This window comes from Plodia interpunctella, chromosome 16 (assembly GCF_027563975.2).
Source record: "Plodia interpunctella isolate USDA-ARS_2022_Savannah chromosome 16, ilPloInte3.2, whole genome shotgun sequence".
NCBI lineage: Eukaryota > Metazoa > Arthropoda > Insecta > Lepidoptera > Pyralidae > Plodia > Plodia interpunctella.
The window spans coordinates 3,780,046-3,802,738 of NC_071309.1; the positions used below are offsets into that span (position 1 = coordinate 3,780,046).

The 22,693-nt window shown below is 35.8% G+C and overlaps 1 protein-coding gene and 1 long non-coding RNA gene across 2 annotated transcripts in view; one reads left to right on the top strand and one right to left on the bottom strand.

Moving 5' to 3' along the window:
* The window catches only part of heca (headcase), a 57,266-nt gene that overhangs the window by 18,517 nt on the left and 16,056 nt on the right, over positions 1-22,693 (top strand). The window contains exon 2 of the mRNA XM_053756286.2: positions 437-533. Coding sequence (XP_053612261.1) covers positions 437-533 — 97 coding nt within the window. The remainder of the gene's footprint in view (positions 1-436; positions 534-22,693) is intronic.
* Positions 18,872-20,476, bottom strand: LOC128676270 (uncharacterized). The gene is made up of 2 exons (XR_008405398.2): positions 20,338-20,476; positions 18,872-20,041 (listed from the first exon to the last, which is right to left on the bottom strand). It is a non-coding gene; the product is annotated as an uncharacterized LOC128676270 (long non-coding RNA).

The following is a 22,693-nucleotide window of genomic DNA, read 5'->3' on the forward strand; positions in this document are numbered from 1 at the left end:
TTTAAAGTTAAATATTTGTTAATATGAGTGAGTAGGTATATCCCAACCAATATTAAAAATGCGAAAGTAAATTTGTTTGTTACATCTTCACGCTCTGCAAACTAAACATTTTTTTTTTCAAAGTATATATGTAATTGGAAGCCGCGAGCAGAGCGCCGCAGGCAAAGCCGCGGGCAAGTTACAATTTAACAAATGTAAAATTTTTACTATTTTTGTGTCAACAGTTAGAGAAAAGAAAAACAAATAAAAAAAAGAAATTGTGATAACATGTAAATATTTATTTTCTTTATTTATTGTTCGCGATCTTCTTGGGACGCGAATTTTTTTTTACAAATCAAGTATATGTAGGTACATATATACTTAGCTTTGTACACGAGGTCGTGTACAAAGCTTGTTTGCGTTTTATCAATAAATAAAATCGGTTAATTTGTTGCAGGGCCGGAGCAGGTGCCAACGGGATATTTTCAAGAAGACTGGACTTTTCTACCTTCAATCTTCTGCCGAAGCACAAGGTCAACTCTTACCAGATAAAGGTTAGTGCCAGTTTTAGAAATTCAACAGAACATATTTTATAACATTTTTCTCACTATCGAAACATTTCGATGCGAGACGCAGAGAACCAATCACATTACCTTGTGGTTGTCGTTGCGTCACAATGGCGCATTGTGATTGGTTAGGTGCGTCTCACTGCGAATGGACTCGATATTGAAATGTAAATAGCAAAGTCGCACTTCGTAATGTCTACAAAAACACCTAAATCTGCTTTACCCGACGCAGTTCTCATAAATTTGTAGCTGGTTGAAAACAAAACCTGAAAAACGGTCACTCCCGTCTGTCCCAACCCTCCAAAGCGCGTCGCTGCCCACAGTACCCCGTACCAGTAAAATATTTTTATTGCCAAACGCTTGCAAAGGTGAAAGTTTGCTTTTGTTGTCGCCGCCGTAAAAACATGGCTGACACTTCTCGCGATAAAACCCTGTCACGGTTGGCGCCGGCCACGCTTCTCTGCCGAATAAACGTAACTTTTTCGTAATTTAATCGCGCTAAGGGTGCTTTACGGGACAGCTTTGATCAATATCGTCTGTAGGTACTTGTCTTAGAGATTTATGTTGCAAGGATATTGTAACTAGATATCAAAACTTCACTTAAGCAAGGACCCGGAATCTTTTGTTTTGACAGGTGCAAATTTAGTTATGCTATTCTTTTCTTTTAAGTAAAATAGGTATGTAATATAAGGTAATGTCTGCTAAGTATTTTTAGTACTGTACAGCAGGTACACAGTAAATTGACCTTTATAACTGCTGCGTTATATAACGAATATGTTTCAAGAGACAGTAGACAAACTGTAAAAAAATCTTCCAAAATATAATGAAGTCAGAAAGAATACCACTTACAAAGTGTATTTTCCATGAAGAATGTTTTGTACATATTCCATTTCATTTTAAGATGATACCATTATTTTACCATGCATGGACATTACGAGGTGGTAATAACACCCAATTTGCAATGCATTTTGGCAAGTTGGTGTGCTTTTCACTGTACATTTCATACAGACGAGCTTAAGCTTATTTTGTTTGAGTGCGACTCGCGTTTCCCATACCTTCTCTTTGTCTGCTGATACCACATCAATCCAATCTACCGTCTGCCGATGGAAAACATAAATTAAAAAATCTGTTGCAGTTTCCATCAATCCCAACATGCAAGTCACGCGGCGTCCTAAGTGAAGGATTGAACGCCACACGACGCAATGCACCGTTTATGTTTTGAGTGCACACGGCCGCGACGACATAGGCTTTCAGATGAGCACAGCAAACCCATCTAACATTATGGGTATCAATCGTGATGTATTTATAACAAAATGAAAATTTTGTAAAAAAAACAAAGGATTTAAGAGGAGATGTTAAGAGATACCACAGTTCAAAGACAACGAAAAGGAATTAAATTATTATTAGTAGTTTTTTACTACAAAATAATGATGCGATTAATCGATGATAAAATCGATTTTCTTACTAACTAATTATACACAAACCAATCTCTATTTAGCAATACATTTGTGTGTCCATTTGTATCACGTCGCGTCGCTCGCGCTACCTTGCCGCGTTTGTCGTTCACCTATGACTGCGGGTCACACACACATGAATTATTTTGCAATTTGTCGTTGTTTGTTATGCGTACCTACAGTATCTAATCTCCGCAGTCCTTGAGCCAGTTGTGTGTCAAGCAACGGTCATTCCCCTGCGCCGTGCCGACGTCTATTTTTACCCTACGTTTGTTTGTTATTTATTACTGGCAATACCTACCATATGTTGCTATCAGACTTTGGTAAGTATTTAGTTAAGTAACCAATATGCAAAATAATAAGTTTTTTTAATTTAATAGTTTTTTTAATTTAATATATTTTGAATTCTATTCCACTTATAGAAACGCCTTTCGCCTTTTTCAATTTCGGTTATTTGAGCTAATTGTAACTCTAGGGCATATCTACTAATAGGCACAATTAAATTTAAATTACATTTCTTTCAACCTATGAAAACGGTTTCGAATGGTATAGTTATTTTGGCCGCAAATTGGCCCACTGGGCTGAACCATACGAAAACTTGCTGTGCGGACAAATATTTACTGTGACTCCTGTATAGTCGGCATCACGTCATCCTACTAAAAAATCACTGCCGTTATTACCGCGGCATAAGATCCATACAGGGTAACCTCACATGCATTGACCGTACTTTCACGACGCGTCGTCGATTGAATAATTATTTTCTACCATTTTTATCGGTTGCCAAGCGCTGTCGCCCGCCTCTGCCGTTTTCAGTTGCATTATGCTAACATCTGTGAATGATCATTCATTCAACACATAATGTAAGCATATGAGTGTGAGTGAAAATGGATTAAAAATAAAATGCGTGCCCATGTTTTTATAATTTATCTAACATAAACAGAAGTTTTAACACGACTTTTTCAGGTAGATTTTAGACTGGCTTTAAATATATTTATCTATATAATAATGTTTTAACATTTAACGTAAAACAAATCCTATTTTTCCGAGTTTAATAGTGCATTTTTAACATCCACAGGCAAATTTGTTGGTGCTATATTTGCATTCAGCATTCTTATCACTCAATTGAAAGCATTGTTTGTAATGTAACTTGATAGATCTGTTTGTTTGAACAAAGGGCTTAGAAAGACTTCCGTGAAATATGTATCAAAAGTAACAATAGTTGTTTCTATTTATAAAAAAGAAATACAAAACTTAACAGATGAGATTCTCGATTGGAAATGTACCTACTTTAGATTTCGGTGGTCTTTTTTGAACGATGAAATAGTTTTTTTTTTGTATTGATTTGCTTCTGACGCGTAATTGTATATGAAATATTGAAAAAGGGAATTTTACTTTCCTGGCTCAGCTTCCCTATTCTCTCTCTCTTCATCTTGGCCTCCGATTACTAGAGTTTTCCACTCTAGTCTATTCTGCGCTTGGATGGCCTTGCAGATATCTTCAGCGATATTTGAAAAAGTATTCAAATTGTTTATTTTAAAAGGTTCGAACTAACATTTAATTTCAACAAAACTCAATAATAAGTGTTGGGAAGATTGTTTACATGTTGATCGATTTGTTATAATTTTCATGTTATCTCTATCGCACTAAGACAAGTTGCCTTGTTTCGCTCCAAATCGCGTGACGGTACACAGTTTGCTCGCGCCACCCGGGGAATACTTCATAATGTCGTTTACTGTACCCCAATACTTTCCACAAGCCTTCTGCCAGCTGTTCTCAAAGTTACTTTAGCACCCCCTTAGTGATAGGGGCAAGGACGATATAAAGAAAACTAGCTTTTGCCTGCGGCACCGCGTGAATTTCCCACGGAAGCAGTGATTTTTCTGGGATGAAACGTAACTTATGTATTTCTACGTCCAAAGTACATGTAGGTATGCAAAAATTAAAGAAGATTGGTTGAGCAGATAATTCGTTAATATGTAACAAACAAACAAAACTTACTTTCGCATTTATAATATTAGTTGGAATTGTAGAAAAAAAGAAAATTCTAACAACAGTTCGTCGTAGTCGCATTCACCATTTCGTGTGCCGCTGGTAGCTATGTTTGAGAATAATTGTTCCACCTACCTTTATCTGTAACGGTGTAAACAAGATCGTACTCCTAGATTTCTATAAATTACGAGCGTTCCAAAACGAGGCAATAAAATTCAATCACTGTTGTATGAAATAAACAACATGGTACCTGTCTGCGTTTTCCTACTGGATCTAATAACCAGAGTGAAACTTGGACCAGTAAGCATGATTGATAGCTTCAAGTGTTGCTGGATCATTATATCGACCACTTCTTCTATTTATGGGGGCCGCTATCTACCAGCATATTAATACCGGAGACCGGTCGACTCGTGGAAGGACTTACTGTTTGGCTACGAAATATGAAGATATTATTTTACGAAATTGAAAAGAAATCAAAATTTTCTAACTAGTATGCATGTTCTCTCAAGATAGATATCCCTACAAGGGATAAGTCCGCCGTTGTATATTTTTATGTACTTATTTTCGTGCAATAAAGTAAACTTAATACAAACAGATATTTTTGATGAAGAAACGGACCAGCCGTGGGGCCAAAGTCTTGGCAAAAATAAGGTGGAAGGTTTAGTACGGGTCTGACTAAGCAGCAGCGCAGACGCCGTATGCAGAAAGGGCCCAAACAAGACTACCTTCGAGGACTGTGTTTCCGAAAAAAATCTATAAGTACTCTTCTTTACTAGAAGCAGTAATAGAATTATGATTGCTCTCTCAGTTCGTGGCCAATCGGGCGAGCAAAGGCGAGCTTTAATTCGTAGTGATTTGCACACATATGTTGCGATCACGACCAGACAGCGGCTAACGAGCTCAACAACTTCATAAAGAGATTTATCTTATATGTCTCTGCGGGACACATCAAATTCTATATTTAGACGCTTACCAGTTGTTCAATATGTCCGGCTGAAGTTGGCCAGGTTTATTACATTTTCATGTAAGTTTACATTTAGACAATTTTATGAGATATGGCATGAGGAGCCTAAGGGTCACAAAGCTCTAACAGCTGAAAGGTAACTAGCAGTTCTCAAAGAGGGATGACGACTGGCAGGCGGTTGTAAAATCATGGTCAAATCTTCAACATTTATCAGAAATTTAATTTTTCACGCGAAACTTGGGCTTCGGGGCATCACAGCTTCGAATGTAATCAGGAAAACGCAAGGATAAGAGAGACTGCGTTGGAATGGAAGTCACGGAGATGGCCGCGGTCGTTTGTGTAACTAAAGCCGGGAATGCAACTCGACACCGCGCTCAAGGCTTCCCATGTGGATTAGCGCCGTGTTTTTCTTTGAATCGCCTTGCCAGTCGCCAGCTCCCGCAATTGTTATTGTCGTATTCTACCTCTCATACAGCTCTTTGTAGAAATATAAATCCCTTCAGCAACAGAGACTAACTTTAACATTAACCAATAAAATACAACGCACGTATTTAACGTGGGTTGTAATTCAACTTGAAACAATCAAGATTTATGTGAGAAAATCTTCGTGTTCAATGTCCATAAAATTAGCAATTAATTAGTAAATAGTGATGATAATTTGCGACAAAATAATTATATCAGATTTTGCTTTTAAGGTAAAAATAACTATATTCCATCAGAAAGTCTGATATTATTGCAAAAACTGATTCAGTTGGATCTCGAGCAGTCCCAAGTTATGCCGTAATTCCGCCTCTTCATAATCCACTGTTACTACGAATGCATCTTGATTTTCTCAGCGGACCGTAAATGGCAAGAAATGAGAAAGTAGCCGGTTAATAGATACAATAGGGCTGGATAGGTCTTGCTGTGCAACTTTCCTTCGCTGCAAAAAGTTGTAGAATGACAGGGCGACATGAAGAGAGCATCGTGTTTCTACCCAGACACATCGTACGTTTCGTAAGAATACTATCGTAATCACTCCATTACATAGATGTCTCGATGGATAATTGCTATTTAGGCCTTGTGTATTAAACCAACCGGAGAGCGCTTATTCCTATGCAAAATCACCTGTTAATGGTAGTTCATACACGAAATGTTAACTATTAACGCCTACTGCGTCCGACAACATCATAAACTAACGCACACAAAAATAATGGAGACTACTAGCTTAAAATCTGTAGCTTAAAATGTGTAAATAGCCTTTTGTGTTGGTTTAATACTCAATGTATTTTAGATATAATGAAGTCCTTTAATCTTCTGGAATTTGTGAACTCATTACGCGCTCGCGCCGTGAGGCAAGATTTATCTTGCGTATTTTCTTCGGTTTAACTCAGCTTTCGACACTATCTGAATGGCTACTGCAGTCCTTATAAGGTAAACAGCCGTACGAACTTTGGCCAGCTACCAGCAACCACCGGCCAATACATTTCATGTACTTTTGATCAAGTTTTTATGAAGTTAACGCAAGTACCCAATGCAGGACACTAATGCCTTACAAGGCGCGCTTTTGGTCCAAGTTTTTGTGACTACGTTCGATCTTGATAAGTGATTGCCTCGTTTACGTATATTTGGTGAATATAAGATATATTTCTTAGGTTTATACTGTAGATCACTGATGTAATTTGGAACCTTTCGCTTGAACGACAATGCTGAAAGCCGTTTTTTTTTTTGTCAGGTCTAACATTGTAGTATTTTTTAGATTACTAAACTTTGGGACGTAACCCTAGGTTGTGGCTATTATTATAATCAATAATGGGAGTAGTAAACATAGCATTTGAAAGCATACATCGGTGTGCATAATACTGCCTACGCGGCTGCGACGTAGCGCCGCCATGCGCCCACGCATATGCAAGTTGATTTGGCTCAAATCACCGCTTCATTATTGTATAATGTTGTTGATAGATGAATAACCAAACCTAACCCAAGCTCGCCAAGCCTATAGTTTAGCCTAAGCATTTCCGTATGTAATAATTTACAATTTATTTATTCACGCTGTCGTGTTTCGATGTTTTGGGCGATATGCAATTTTTTGGTTTTTAAAACATTTTTTCTAAAAAAAGGTAAGCAGATTTCGTTCAAATTGATACAGAAAGATATAAATCTGGAAAATAATTAAAATGAAACTTTCTATTGTGTTTATTTTCGGAAGAAGCTCCACCGTTAAGAACGAAATTCATAATTCGGGGTAGTATTTTAAACACCAGCAAAACTTGTACCTACTTTATTCTGAATAAATGGAAAACAACAATAAAATTTAAAGTGAAAGAACATAAGATTATGACATTATTAAGTCGGATCAGCTGATCAGTAACCCTGGAATTTTTTGACACAGAATTCTTTGGACACCAATTCCGTTTCAACATCGAAATCTGCTCATGCGCAGTGTGAAAAATCACCCGTAAATATAATATTAAACAAAGTATAGAAATTCTAAGCACTTATAATTTTTAGCACATTATACTACCTATGTATTATTGTGATTCTGAAATCACGTAACTGAGCACCTAGTTGTTTATTATTAGAATAGAAGCGGGCCGGTCGTTGCTCTCGACTATTATTATTATCCCGATAACGAGAAATTATGTTTGTAAAACATTACTTGATTGCACACCAAAATCGCAAATTTATTATTAGTCATTAGTCGGTAATTATTGCGAGATGATTATAATTCGTATGTTCTTCTACTATGTTCGATGGTATATCCGAAAACGCTACGAAATCTTTTCTTGCCAGAATCTAACCACTTCAAATCATTTATTCAGAAATTAGACCTTCACAAGCATTTTTTACGTCATATTCTAAATTAAATAATATGTACCAAAGCTACAAACTAATAGCATTTCTGAATGCCGAAAGAAACTCATTTAATAATGTTAAGCCCTATCAAGCCAGGAAGGGCTTACCATTTTTTAAATATAAAAAATATATAATTTTTGCTCAGTGATATACCAATATAAGTACAGTCCACAGCACATCAAACTACCCAAATTTATTGCAAATTCCGCTTTACCGCGCCATAGAGGTTCATGCAGGGAAACTTAACGCGCTGTTAACTGTACAAGATGAAGTACATGGTCAAAAGGTATACGAACACATATTATGATTGTGACTGACTGCTGCTGATAAAGAAATAGGTAGATATAATTTACCAAAAGAAATCTAACTTCATCAGAAGCTGCCATCAAATCAGCTCGAATGCAGGTGTACAATATTGATGCAATAATCGTAAATACATATATCGTAATAATCGTGCTTATTGTTAACAACACTTCGGATTTTGTTCTGAAAAGTTTTCCCTTTTATAACATTAACTGACTTGCCAATTATTATCTTGATTAAAAAATCTAGTCAAGACTTGATTAAAGTTAAATAATATATTAATTGCAGTGTTACGTAATGTAAATAAAGTACATTTTATTGGCGACAAGTTTACAATTATAATCGTGAGACTTGCACAATACAATTTATCGACTGGTGTTTAATTATTTTAGAAGTCTCTCTTTTTTTTCTTGTCGAAACATGGAAAACAGTTGAATAGTTTCTTGAATTATATTTACTGATTGAAATTATTGTTTTATTGCAATAAAATTTGAATGTATCTCCCCTTTTTACATATATGAACTGACCTATCGGATGAGGATACTAATACTATTTCGATCATTGAAACATTGTCCCGTACTATAATACTATTATAAATGCGAAAGTCTGTCTGTCTGTTCCGTTTTCACGGCTAAACTGCTGGACCGATTTTGATGAAACTTGTAAGGCATATAGCTAAAGGCTCTCTTTAAACATAAGGTAAGTACTCTTTTTTAATCAACACTCAAATGACTATAATGAGGGGTGAAAGTTTGTGTTTCGCTTTCGTAGAGAAATTCACGTGGGCGAAGCCGCGTGCAAAAACTAGTTCCTTATAAAAATACGTTTGAAGACAAGGCGCTTATTCAAAAAATCACATTTATCAGTGTCACGTTGTGTTCATCTTTTCTTATGGCTCCATCGTTTGCGATAAAAATGATTTTGTCAACATTTTGTATTACTTTTTGTTTTTGTGACGTCTAACGCCTCATAAAACTTTTGAAGGAATTGTAACAAGTCTATTTGAAACATAGTCAACGCAACGGGTGCAGTTGATGTAGTTTTAACCCTGAAGTCGGCCGCTGGTGTCAATGCACTCGCGCGCCCTACATACAGTCATACACTGCGCTGCACGTAGCTGCGACTTGCAAATCTCTTGCGCAGCCGTACCGTGCATTATGATTTGTTCGGTTTATACTATACTAGCGGCCCGTCTCAGCTTCGCTCGGGCAAAATCATAATAACCTAAACCTTCCTCCGGAATCACACTATCTATATCGCATCAAAATCCGTTGCTTACTTTTCAAGATAGACAGCGATAAGCAACTTTGTTGTAAAAGTCAGTCGAGGGAAAGGCCTACAAACTGCAGATCCTTCAGGCATTGTGCTTACGATTTTTCTTGGTAACTTTTTAATCTCAATTTCACCCTTATTGTTTGAACTTGTCTAGCTATACGTGGCCTTGCTAGTTTTGTATTTGTTAGCTCAGTTTACTCGGCAAGTGTCCAGTGATAACTGGGCGAGATTTTGTGTCAATATATTTCATTGCTGTTTTTTATTTGATTATATGACTAGATATTTAATATCATCTGTAAAAATATTAGCTCAATTTTTTTATCCAAAATAAAATTAATCTAAGACGTATGATTGTTAATTTAAATTGCATAAATTGGAACGACCAGTTTTTATTAGCCTTTAGTATCCCACTGGTGGGCATGCATTTAATTTTAAATATTTGTATAACACCAAAGAATCAAACAGCTATTTGCTCTCTATCATCGGAACACATTCTGTAACAAGCCCCATCAGTTTCCTTATTTGGCCCGTCTATAATAAGCGATTCTTGTAATTACACCCGTAATTGCTAGGTGTGGTCTACGCATTACTTCAACAAATTATAACAGAGATAAAGCCAGTCTCAGCTAAGGCCGCCCGCACGCTTGTAACTTAACTGACTTGCAAAATGGGATTATCGATTTATTCGTATTTGAATACCTACATTGGATTTAAACTACATATTATACACATATATACAAGGACATTGATATGTCAGCAACATTAGGAGAATAAATAATATGAATAAATAAAAGTTCGTGCTAAGTCCCGTTAATATATATGTAGTTATGAATTCATATTGGTCTCAGAATATTACCTGCTTCTGTGTCATCCATTGTGGTATTTGTCAACTTAGTTGTTTTCATGTCCTTCTGGAGTACTGGCCTTCTTTTTAGATCGACATAAATTTCGTCTAAAACTTTTTTATTGTTTTATTTGTCGTTAATTTGTTGTTGTTTCTTCAACTTTATTTATATATTTGTATGTATAACTAGTTTTTGTAAAACTTTTGAATGTCGATTAAAAGCTTTTCGCCTTAATAAAAATTGGTAGACGCGACATAAACATTTGTAGTAAATTATTCAGTTTCATCGATGGAAGTAATAAAATAAAAATATAAGGTACGTATATAAGGCCAGGCCAGGAATGTATAGTCAGCCTTAATACTAGTCACGCATTTGCTTCTCTCCCATTTAATGGACCTCTAAATAGTGGTTGTTACTGGATTAGCTGAACCTACAATTTATACTATTATCATTTAAAGCGTTTGCTTTTTAATTGCATTTGATAATTTTTTGATCATATTGGCGAATCACATACGAAATGATAATAAAAAGGTACATGATTTTATTGAAGATCACCACGGTATAGTGGTTTATACCGATATATTGCTCCAAGATGAAAAATACCAAATACTCAAGTTTCTCATAATGCGCAGATTCCCGTCGTGCGGCCACTACCAAGCAATAAAGGCGACATTTTATCAACTTTATCCGAGCTGGAACTGATAAAAACGGAGAAACAAAATGTGTACGTGCTCTGCCCACACGTATCACCTAGCTATTTATATTCTGTGCCTACATAACCAAGACGAGACAAACAGTAGGCAATTAACACACTTGTACAGTCATTATCTCTAGTATTACTCAACAATGCCACCAATTGACTCGATCCCATTATAATCTATTCAAAATAGAATAAATTATGTAAATGTTAGAGCTAAAATTAACCCAAGATACTGTATTCTCGTAAGGGATTTGTTAGTTGAAATTTTTGCAGTGGAGCGATTCGCTCGAGTGCCATTAGGCGCATTGTTATTGCCGGTATTCTCTGTAATGAGGCGCTCGTTTTCGTCCTTTGATATTACTGCTTTCATCCCTTCAGGGCTGAGGCAAACACGCCACTTTTAATTAATCTTATAAGCGTTCGAAAATCGCGAATTTTCATTATTGGCTTATTTCTGATTGAAGAATCTTCTGTATATAGGTAACATCGAAAGGATTAACACTAATCATTAGGCCGATGACCGTCATCACCGAACCGAGAGGTCCCGGGTTCGATCCCCGGTCGGGTCATGATGGAAAATGATCTTTTTCTGATTGGCTCGGGTCTTGGATGTTTATTTATATATGTATTTATTATAAAATATAGTATCGTTGAGTTAGTATCCCATAACACAAGTCTCGTACTTACTTTGGGACTAGCTCAATCTGTGTGATTTGTCCCAATATATTTATATTTATATTTATTTATTTTTAAATCCCGCCGTCGATTTCAATTCAAAATCTTTGCATATTTCCAGTTTCAATTGCAAGTATGCATGCTGATGAGCCATAAAGCTGGATATTGGCTTCTCGAGTGCTAAAGTCTAGGTAAAGAAATCCACCGCAGTTGTTTTTCGAATTGACATTTTGCCTGGAGTTTCGAGCCATTGCCTCCAACAGCGTCCCGGCGAAGGGCTATTTACATGGAAAGTTAGTGAAATATCAACATCAGCTGCCGATTGTCACGTTATATTGAGATATTCAAACTTGCCCCCGTCGGGGTTGGTGCATCTAATTTAAATAACGAGACACCTCGCTTCATCTCAGCTTTACTTATCATCTTTGATGTGGACTTTTGTATCTGTGCATTATTCACTATACTTTGTGGATTAAACACAAAAACTGTTATTCTTTTTTAACTTATTTTTACGTGATACTTGTCATAATACATGAATTAAATCATGTTTACTTATTATATTTTGCTTTGTTTTCTAGGTAAGTTTCAGTAGTTTTTCATTATGTTTGTTGTAAAATAAAATAATTTCTGGTAAAGAAACAACTTAGTCGACATTTTCATTAACAAAACCAAGCCAGCAATTTCGCGCTGTCTTAGTTAAGAACACGAAGCGTGCTTTCTCCTACGAAACTCGCGGCGAGGTGAAGTTCAAGACTATTTATAAACGAGCCAAGACCTTACTGGGCGTCTATTGATCGTCTAGAGAACACGCACCCCGTATTACGGTAGGTTAGTATGCCCGCGCGTTCGTACCCCGGAACCGACCGAAAACTCCCGAAATTTTACTTCCCCGGCCGTATTGATCGGACTTGACATTGAAATCGTAATAGACGCAAACAGCTGGGAGCGAGGGTGCCGGCCGGGCCCTCACGCAATCTACCCTTCTACGACAACTCGATGATAGAATCAATTTATCTTTGTTCCAACTAGTAATTATGCACAGGAGCCGCAAGACGCATTCTAAAATCCCATTTATATTCAAAGCGTTCTGAGTTTGAATGTTATCTAAAATCCGTGTTAGGTGTCGGACAGGATTGCTCTAATCTGGAAACTAAACACATTGTTGAGCTAGCCAGAGCTTTGTTCTCCAGACGTAGCTACAATCACTTGTCCAGACTTGTAACTATACAGATAGAACTTATACAATTTAGCAAACAATGCGATATTGTTTATTTTATTAACATTTGGTGCTATCAGCAGTTGTTTTTATCGCTGAACGTTGTTATAAAGTACAGCAGACGTGGAAGTGTTGCAGCGTAAGTTCTACTCTCTTATCAATTGTCCCTTTTACTATAGACGTGCACCCATTTCCTGGGCGTACAAGTTCTGCTACTTACAGCGCTTCCTGTAGCACTGGTGCCAAGTTGATAACTTTCTTTTTGATAACATACGTGTTCAAACGTGTGCAATGCATTAATAACGTTCACATTGTTCCGACTTTGTTGCTTTTGTTTGTATTTTATTATTTGAAAATTATTGTTATTTCAAAATGGAAGGTTAAATTTTAGCTGGAGTCATATTCCATAACTATTTCCTTATAGTTACTTTTTATTTTTATAGCTTGCTAGAACATCAATGTTTTGTATCGACGTTTTGTTGTTACAAGTTTTAGCACTGGGTTCTATAGCAAGTTTATAAATAAGTTAAATGTATTAAACATTGTTGCGCAGTGCGTCGTTGGGAAAACTCAATGGTCCGTTACAAATTGTAAAAACTCGTAAGTCACAGTATCACAGCCAATTTCTTTGAAAGCTCGCTAAGATAGAACTGGATTACCCGAGGATACTAAACGAAATTGTAGAGAAGTCTACTATTTTTTTTGTTTCTTCCTTATTTCATAGAATAATACTAAGTAACTGCTAAATATTTATTCTGCAAAAAAATAATGAAGACTAATGTATAATTAAAATTGTATACTTACAAATCATTTGAACCAAGTAAAATAATTTGGAATTCAATCAAATCCTAATCTGGCTGTGGGAAGGAAAAGCCGACGAAGCATCAAGTTGAGGACACACCGAGCTTCAGCTGAATACTGATCAGTTGGGAATTATTCCATTACGGCAACTAGAAAAATTCATAAATAAAAAATGTCGATGTCTGCTCCGCTCCAATGCATTTCTATAGAATCACGGTCCCAAGTTAAATAAGTGATCACCGGTCGCCCGCACGTGATCTGGGAAATAAGTGACTCTACACCTGCGGCTTTGAGATCTGCTGACTCGTGTCGTGTACTTCTTTTTCTTTGGAAACTTCAATGAAATATGATTGTACGTCACACCTTTTAATACAAATATGACAAATACGTCTGCAACCCCATACTGCACCTGGATAATTGATATACTGAACATTTTATGTCGTTTGGGTTAATTAATGTATCTGGGTGGATATGAGTAACAATTGGGCGGTTATAAATTTAAAATGGAACGTAAAGGTCGATAGATTGGCTGTGGCGCAGCGGGCGGCGGGTCCCGCTAATCGATCGATGTCTGTGTGCACACTGCTTGCTGGTTGCACCCGTGCATCATTTTGTCTCTTTCCACGTCCCAATATCGCGCCTTCTCCATCCTTATCGCTTATTCATCGTCCCTAACCACCCGGTAGTCGGCTGCCACCCGAACTCCTCTCGTATTTAGACACTACACTACCTAATTTATGTTTTAAATTGTGCCCTTTCCTCGGGGACTTAATGATTATATCTAGTGTTATCGTTACTGTAATGGGCAATATCGTTATAAATTTGTCTGGATTGCTGCACCTGTAATGGCGCAACGCTCGCCCTTTGCTCTGACCTTTAGGGATTTGTTTTCTATCAATGATTGACTTTCGTAAGCCGGGATTGGACGTCTGCGCAATTGTTTGCGTTATTTGGCAAGTTCTAAAGTGCAGTTGCAGTCGCCTACTTATATAACGCACCTGCCTTAGCAGGCCGAGGGCCGTGCCTCACGTTCGCTCGCCCATTCTATGAATTACTTATGGGTCATAGACCTTTCATTATTTAATTCTGTTCCCTTAATTGATTGCTGATTGGAATTCCAGATCTGCTTGTACTGTACTTGTTCGAAATAATACCATTGATCGTATATGAAGTTTTATTAATTTTAATCAGAGTTCTCTTTATCACAATTTTCATTAAAATCTTTACCAGACGGCCCTTTTCCATAAATTTGTTAAAACACAATCACAATACTATTGAAAACGTACTTCAAAAGCTTGTCAGACAAAACTGAGACGTTATCTGAACCGGAAATCTCACACTAGGGTTAAAGGGATCTCAAAGTTTCAGTTCGTTTTCCCGCCTTTTTGCTCCGTCTGTAAATGCGCCAAATCCTCGAACATCCAAGAGGAGGCGGGATAAAACCGGACTGACTTAAACACTGTAAGTACCCTCGACGACTGTGCAAACACGGACTGAAAATTTTTAAATGTATTTAATCTTGTCGAGAACTTCAACGTCTATGAAGAACCAGATGCAATTTCGTAATATCTTTTGTTGGTTTTCGATTTATTTATTAGTACCTTTGTAGCATTGTGTATTAAAAGTACCTTTAGTTTTAACATCTACCTTACGAACAAGTGAAAATGAGCCGGTCAAACCATTTGATTATCCATTGTGTGTCGATTCTCGGCGATCGACGGGTAAGACACCAAAAATAGTGTAGTAATGAAAAGATACTTTTTATAAGCTTTTTCTTAGCGTGTTGATTCGGCAAAATTTGTAAGGATAGCTAAACCAACAACAAAGCTAATGAACACTTATTATCATTTTAAACAGGCTTCTGTGTCAATAGCTAAAAATAAAGATTAATTATTTGAACTTAGCTTTTGACTTTTTGGAAATATCCAAAATACTGGAAGCAGTTTGCCTTCAAATTAGAGAGTTATTTGATAAACAAATCTATTTATTGAATTGATATGCTAATTAATGCAATTAATGCACACCAAAGGATTTAGGATACAGGTTTTAATTGTGGATCGTGTATCGAATAATTTAATTTCAAATTTAGCGATCATAATAATAAATTAAGTCTTGTTATACATAAGGTTGATTTTATCCATGGTAGCTTGGTTGATATAGGATTGTTTAGTAGGATTATTTAATTAAGCTAGTCTTCAAGTTCTTCTCTGCGAATAGATTGTTTTACAACTGCCTAAAACTATTAATCAATAGAGAAAAGAGAAATTTTTTTGAACAAAATTAAAATATGTTTAAAAATTGTACACTACATCTGTTTAGAAAACAGAACCATAACCAAACATGTCTGTTATTATTTTTTGATTCGAAAGTGAATTGAAGTAATAAATATCTAAGATGCATTTACATTTAATTTAAATAAAAGCGTAAGAAAATTAATTCAAGTGAGTCGTGGAGCCCGGATGATGTATAACTGCGTTTACGCTGGTTCTGCGATCTTAATCCGGTGAATTAACCGGATAACCGACCTGACGCGATTTATTATCAGAGACGTGAGGTGGGTGACGTGGTGTTCTTAGCTAATAAAATTATGGTGCCTACAGTCGTACTGTATGGACGTTCTGTAAACGTATCATCCCCACCACTGTAAATCACTGCATCATATTTCTAGCACATTAGCTAATAAAATGCAATACGTTTTAAGCGTCACTTACGAAACATTGTATCTAGCAAAATTTAGATTTCAATACTAATAGTGATAATTCAAATAGACCTATTATTTGCCCCGTATAACAAGTTGTAAATCCGGTCTACACGTTGCAAGTAATCATAATATATTGCTTTGAACTGAACTAGACTAGAAGCCATTATAGAGTAACATATTAATAGACATATTCATACACTTTGTATGCAAGGCTACATCGCTAATGCCATATCACGCGTTTTGCTATCCTTTAGTTTACCATCTTTCAATAAAAAAGGGTTCTTTTCCAACCCAAACCAATAACTGCAGATCAAAAAATGCCAAAAAATCCAGAAATGTCAAGGGATTTTTAAAACATTATTAAATGAATACATAACACAATATAAACAAAAAATACTTGGTTTGCTTTTTAGCCGTCAATATCTATCAGTCATTGCACTAAACTAAACTTCACACATCAGCACTTGAACCTATTAGTTCAACCAATCAATAGCTTTCATTAATCTATTACCGCGCGGTAACAGTATACAAACAAACGCACATACAGTCAGACAATGATATCAGTCATTCCCCGAACCAATGCATCATGTACCTAACTGATTAGTCAAGTATTAGATAGTGTGAATTGATGTTTCCTATTTGAGTATATGACTAGTATTATAAGTTGAAGTATGTTTTTTTAGCAATAATTATATGAAAAATCAATTGACGATTTTCAGCCGAGTCAATTATTACTACCTACAAACCGAATTTGAGGAAAGTAAAATAGTAGCATTTCTAAAACAACTGCCATTAATAAATTTAAATAGTGATTTTAATTTCGTAGGAACTAAAATCACCACTAAAGAAATTATCCACTTTATAATTTTAAGTATGGAACACAGCGAAACAAGCAAGCTTATTTTAATGGCACTGGCTGTTCCTAAAACACTTGCAATCGAACAATTGTAATCGAAGCATTTTTTTTTTCATTAATTTTCTTACCGCCCCCGAGATTTGTTTCTTCCGACCGATTTTTAATTACAAAACACCATTTTATATAATCTTCAATTAAATACTAAATACATGTAGTAGAATTATTTCATATTTAATTAAATTGCATGTGGGTTTTATTGAAATTAGTTTCTTGCTTTATGTCAACTTTATGGGATTACTATTTGGCATTTTGTTTTATGGAAAACATGTTATTTAATATATTTATATAATGTCATCTCGTTAGAGTCAGTTATTGAAAATAGTCTTTTCCCACCACCATTCTATAATCGAATATTTTAAGTCAACAACAACAGTAGAGAAACGCGCGCGAAAATTTTTAATATCTATGTTTAAATATTCAACAAATCATTGATCGTGAAAATCGATCCAGCGTCTTTTAGTTGCAAATATATTTTTCAAAATTCTTTTATTTTGAATCTAAAGGCAATTTGCAAACCAAACGTACCTAGTTGAGGCAGGGCAAGTCCATAAGGCGTAGTTGCAGGCTAGAACAACTATGTTATGTAAGGGCCGTGCGTAGTGCATGTTTATTGACGATACGTTCGCCTTGAAGCGGTCGTTATCCTCTGCAGCCTCTGTGTAGGGCTGTCACAAGGCGATTTTTTGAGCATTTTGACCGTCGTGATTACCGTCGTTCCATCATTATTGTCCCTCGTTAAACACTGATTGTGACCTTCGTAGTGGAGGTGTCGTTACATCTTCCATTTAGAGGTTTTATTCGCAGTTCATATCTTCGAATTATTCCCTATAATATATACGACCATTATTTAAATAATTTCATTATTGTTTTCTAAAGTATGTTTAAAAGCATGTGTGACGACCGAAAGGATTTGTTATAATCCTTTTAAATAATTCCCTATAAGTTATAACCACATTTGTTGATCAACGTGAAAAAAAACTTTTGTCATTTCAAGGCTGCGGTTTTGGTATAATCGATGATACAATCTAGCACTTAGCGTGGACCGTTGAGTGTTGCCCATTTACGTGAACTAAATTTTTGATATATTCTTCGTTGTTCCACTAATTTGATGCAAGAGAAACACCTTAATTATTTTCGTAATTTCAATAAACTTTGTATTACTAGCGGCCCGTGCCACCTCGCCTGAAGACTATAATAAATTATACACCTAAACGTTCCCCATAAATCACTCTACCTATTGGTGAAAATCGTACAAAAATCTGATAGTTTTAGTTTTAGAGTTTATCGCGTTCACGCAGACGCGACACGATTTATTTTTATAACATGTAAGGTAGGGGAGACCGGGGATGGTTGACTAGTTTTATGTTTGAACCTTAATAACTTTGGAGTTTTTAGATAAACATACCAAAATATTGACTGATATGATTAATTATATATTCTTCTAACTAAAAAAGTTTATTTCATTAACATATATTATTATTTAATTGCAAATTTATAGATTTTTTAAGAGCCCTTACCTTTAGTCTATCTACCCCAAACACGGGGTATGTTGACCACATTAAGGGGGTAAGTTGACCTATGGTGCTGACGATGATGATTTATTAAAACAAATTAGAGAAATCTAATTTAGAAAAGAAAATAAAACAACAAAATTAATAATCATATTATCCCTCTTTAATAAAGACGAATACTTCTTATTTTTTTACAACAATTAAGAACATAAATTAACTTATCATCTATTTTTGCACTCAACATTAAATTGCCTTTTGCACATATTGAATGGGAAAAGAATAGATTCAGTGTATTTACTAAATCCATTCTTCACCAGGCGGACTAACAGAATCAGTGCATTCTATAAAAATCGTGTTATCATCATCACTTTCATCTGAATAAGCTGCTGCATCATTATCTTTATTTTTAGCTCCTCTGACCGTTCTTACCTTTTCCCTTAACCTTAACCTTCCCTTTACATTTTCCTTTCCCCTTTTCCTGACTTTTAGATGTAAGTTTTTTAGTTTTTTTCTTCTTCAAATATTCTGTACACGATTGTTTCTGTTTTAATTCCATAAGTTTTTCAGGCATGTGTATAAATAGTAGTTTGCGTACATTTCTTCGATTTTCTAAACAAGTTGAGAGCTTTCGGAAAGGGCATTATGTCTGTTGGATGAATAAAAGAAGTAAAAGGGGTATCAGAAGTTGAAGGCGGTGGAGTCACTCTTTGGTGTTTTTCCAATTGATATTCACTTTCGGGTGTTTGTATACTGAGCTCTTCTCCTGACTCATGCTGTTCAAGAATTGAAGGTGATTCGCAATTAGTACTAGCAGATCTTGAGCGTAATGGCAAAGCAGTAGTCGATTCACTTGAAACAATTGGTTCTTCTGCAGTAATTTCATTATGATGATCAGAAGTGAAGTTGACAATGTTAACCATATTATTGAATATATATATAGCAGAATTTGGAAGGGTGATCAAATGTTCAGCTCTGGAAGACCCTGCACTATCGATATTCTATTCTGGCACTGATGGTATAGCATTTACGTTCGGATTTATGTTCATCCTAGCCGTCGAAGAACCAGCAACATCTTGTGATACTGGCACTGGCCTATCCATCACATAAGCTCCACTAAACTCCGATTCGGGAAATATGTTTTCATTGAGTGGTGATATACCGGATATTATAAAACCAAACTGCATATTTTCAATGGTAGCAGGCAGAGCTTTCTTGGTTTTGTTTCACTTTGGACACACATTATGGCAAGCTCTTTCCACTATATTTTGGGGTACATCAGATCTCGTTGTTTTTCTCTTATATTCTCATTTTCTGTAACAAAATAAAACATACAAAATCAACACATCGTGAATTTGTTATTGTTAGGTATATAGGGGTTGATTGACTTATTAGTCTACCAGCCCCAAAGAAAACTAGTCAATCAGCCCCAGACGCCATTTTAGATTTTGATCGCATATATATTCTAAACAAACATGCTTAACAGAAAATAAATCTATGTATCGGAAAGAGATATCCTTAAAACTATCTGTGAAATAGGAACAATAAACTTCACAACGTATTTATACACGTGACAAAACAAAAGTGTATAGTAGGAAAATAATACTTACGTAGGTCAAAATTCGTTATCTCAGCACCAAACAAAAACGACGCGCGTCGGCTACACGGCACTTCGTACGAATGAGCGGGGCACAGGGCTCGTTCCTTGCGCCTGATTGAAGGTCACGAAACACGTGATGCCGGAGTGTTTTCGACGATTAGTCTACCTACCCCTATAGTCAACCATCCCCGGTCTCCCCTACATATAAGACCTACATTTGTTAATTGACGTCTTTGGAAAAATTGGCTGCGGTGAAGTTTGTGCGCCGCTTCTTCTTCACCTACGCTTTGGAAGTCGACAGTAGTTTAATTAATTTTTTGACGTCAATAAGTGATCATCCTAAATTGCATAAAGAATTTTGAATTTGATCAACCCTAATAACCAGCCGTGGCTTATCGCACGCGTCGGTCTCGCATATTATAGACTTAAGGCTATTGTGAAATGAACACAACAATGATAACGTTTGTGCAGTCATCCAATATGACTGCAGAAACCGCAGAATGACTTGAAAAGGAAAGATAAAGTGGACATTCTAGTCTCATTTAGCATTGAAGGTGGCTCATTGAGCAGTTATGGTCTAAACAGAATCATGTTATATATTTATTATAGTCATGTTTCTCATTCATTGGATGCGAAGTATTTACATAGAAATAGGAATAAATAAACTAAGTTAATAGAAGTGGTAAAGGCGTATAAGTTTCCACAAAGCAACATAATGATTCCACAGCATGGAGGAACTCGGGATAAAACTATTTTGTTGACCCATCTAATTACCGACCATTAGAAACTGCCTTAACTGCCGCAGGCCGAGCCTCTCTGCTGCTATAGATGAATATTGAATTAATACTAATTTAAATAATCGTAATTAAGTCATTACCACAAAGTCTAGACCACAACTCGTGTTTGATACATATTGATCACGTTAGAAATACCTTGACATGTTGGCGACAGTACAGTCAACAGCATATCAAGCCACCTAAATTTACTGCAAATACGCAAATTTTACCATGGTAAAATATCCATGCAGGGTAACTTGACATGCGGTCGACTGTACGTAGTCGCAACAGTAAACAAATTAACCAATAATACACCAATATTTTTGTTTACGTCTGTTGCAACCAAAACTGAAGTTTCTTTAACATCAATGTATTACTTCATACACTATATTTACCAGTACATGCAATAACGCAAACTTTACATTAATTAGACTTAAATATTTATGTAATAATAGAAACATTATTTTTAAAATCAAAATTTTTCGATTCGACTTTTTGATATATACTACCTACACATACCGCCATCTAGTGGCAAGATGTTTCCGCCCGAGTCCTGAATGTTTTCAAGTCATTATTAATTAAATAATTTATGTTATAATTTTTCTCCCCTGTTAGGCCATAATATACGAAACAGTACTAATAATTTTAGCAATTTTAAAGATACAACAAGTTTATTTTGCAATGCAATCATAATTTACTTATGATAGCAAGGTCGTAAATGTCTCACCTATTCTTATCAGGTTATAAAATGACTGATATGATAATGTACTGCATTGTACAGATGTATACATCGAGAGTTATCTTTGTTGTTGTTTATTAATTTCACTTTATCAAATTGTCACACTCAGGCTCTTTCTGATAAATACATTGCAAGACAGAGATAACCAATGACGTACCTAATAGTCAAAAATAAGATTTTTTTGGTTATATTTTGTCAGAGATCTTGTTTGCCAACGCGTAACACTAAACCGTTGAGGTGTTCCCTCGTTGGGAGCTGAACCTGGGTGTACCATTGGATCATGCGTATCACAATAATGCATTGTCATGGAAACTGAAGCGATAAGAAAGTTTCAACTCCGTCGGACAAGCGGAGTAGAACATTCTATTAGCAAGATTGTTTAAGAGACATCAGGTGAAACTAAAATAAAACCTTACATGATACATAAATAACAATTATGTGTCCTTATATATAATAATACTTAATAATTATTTATGTATCATATGTACAGGTTTATAATGATATATCAAACTTGACTGTAATATTCCAGCGGCTGCAACCTGGAACTTAATCCAAATACAAAATTAATTCGTACCAATCATAATATCATACAACAAAGACTCACTGTTAACTGAACATACAAAATAATCTTTAGGTTACGTAAAATGTAACAAAAATTTCCGGAAAGAGCACAGACAGCACTCAGACTCCTAACAAATATTGGTACTGAGTTGGAAATCGAATACCGTACCTATGTCGTTAGCACTTCAACGCTACGAAATGCCACACCACGTCACGTCATGAAGTGCCATGAACAAGCCATTGACTGGGAACATGTGTTAATGTACTTCATTCATTCAATAGACATTGAC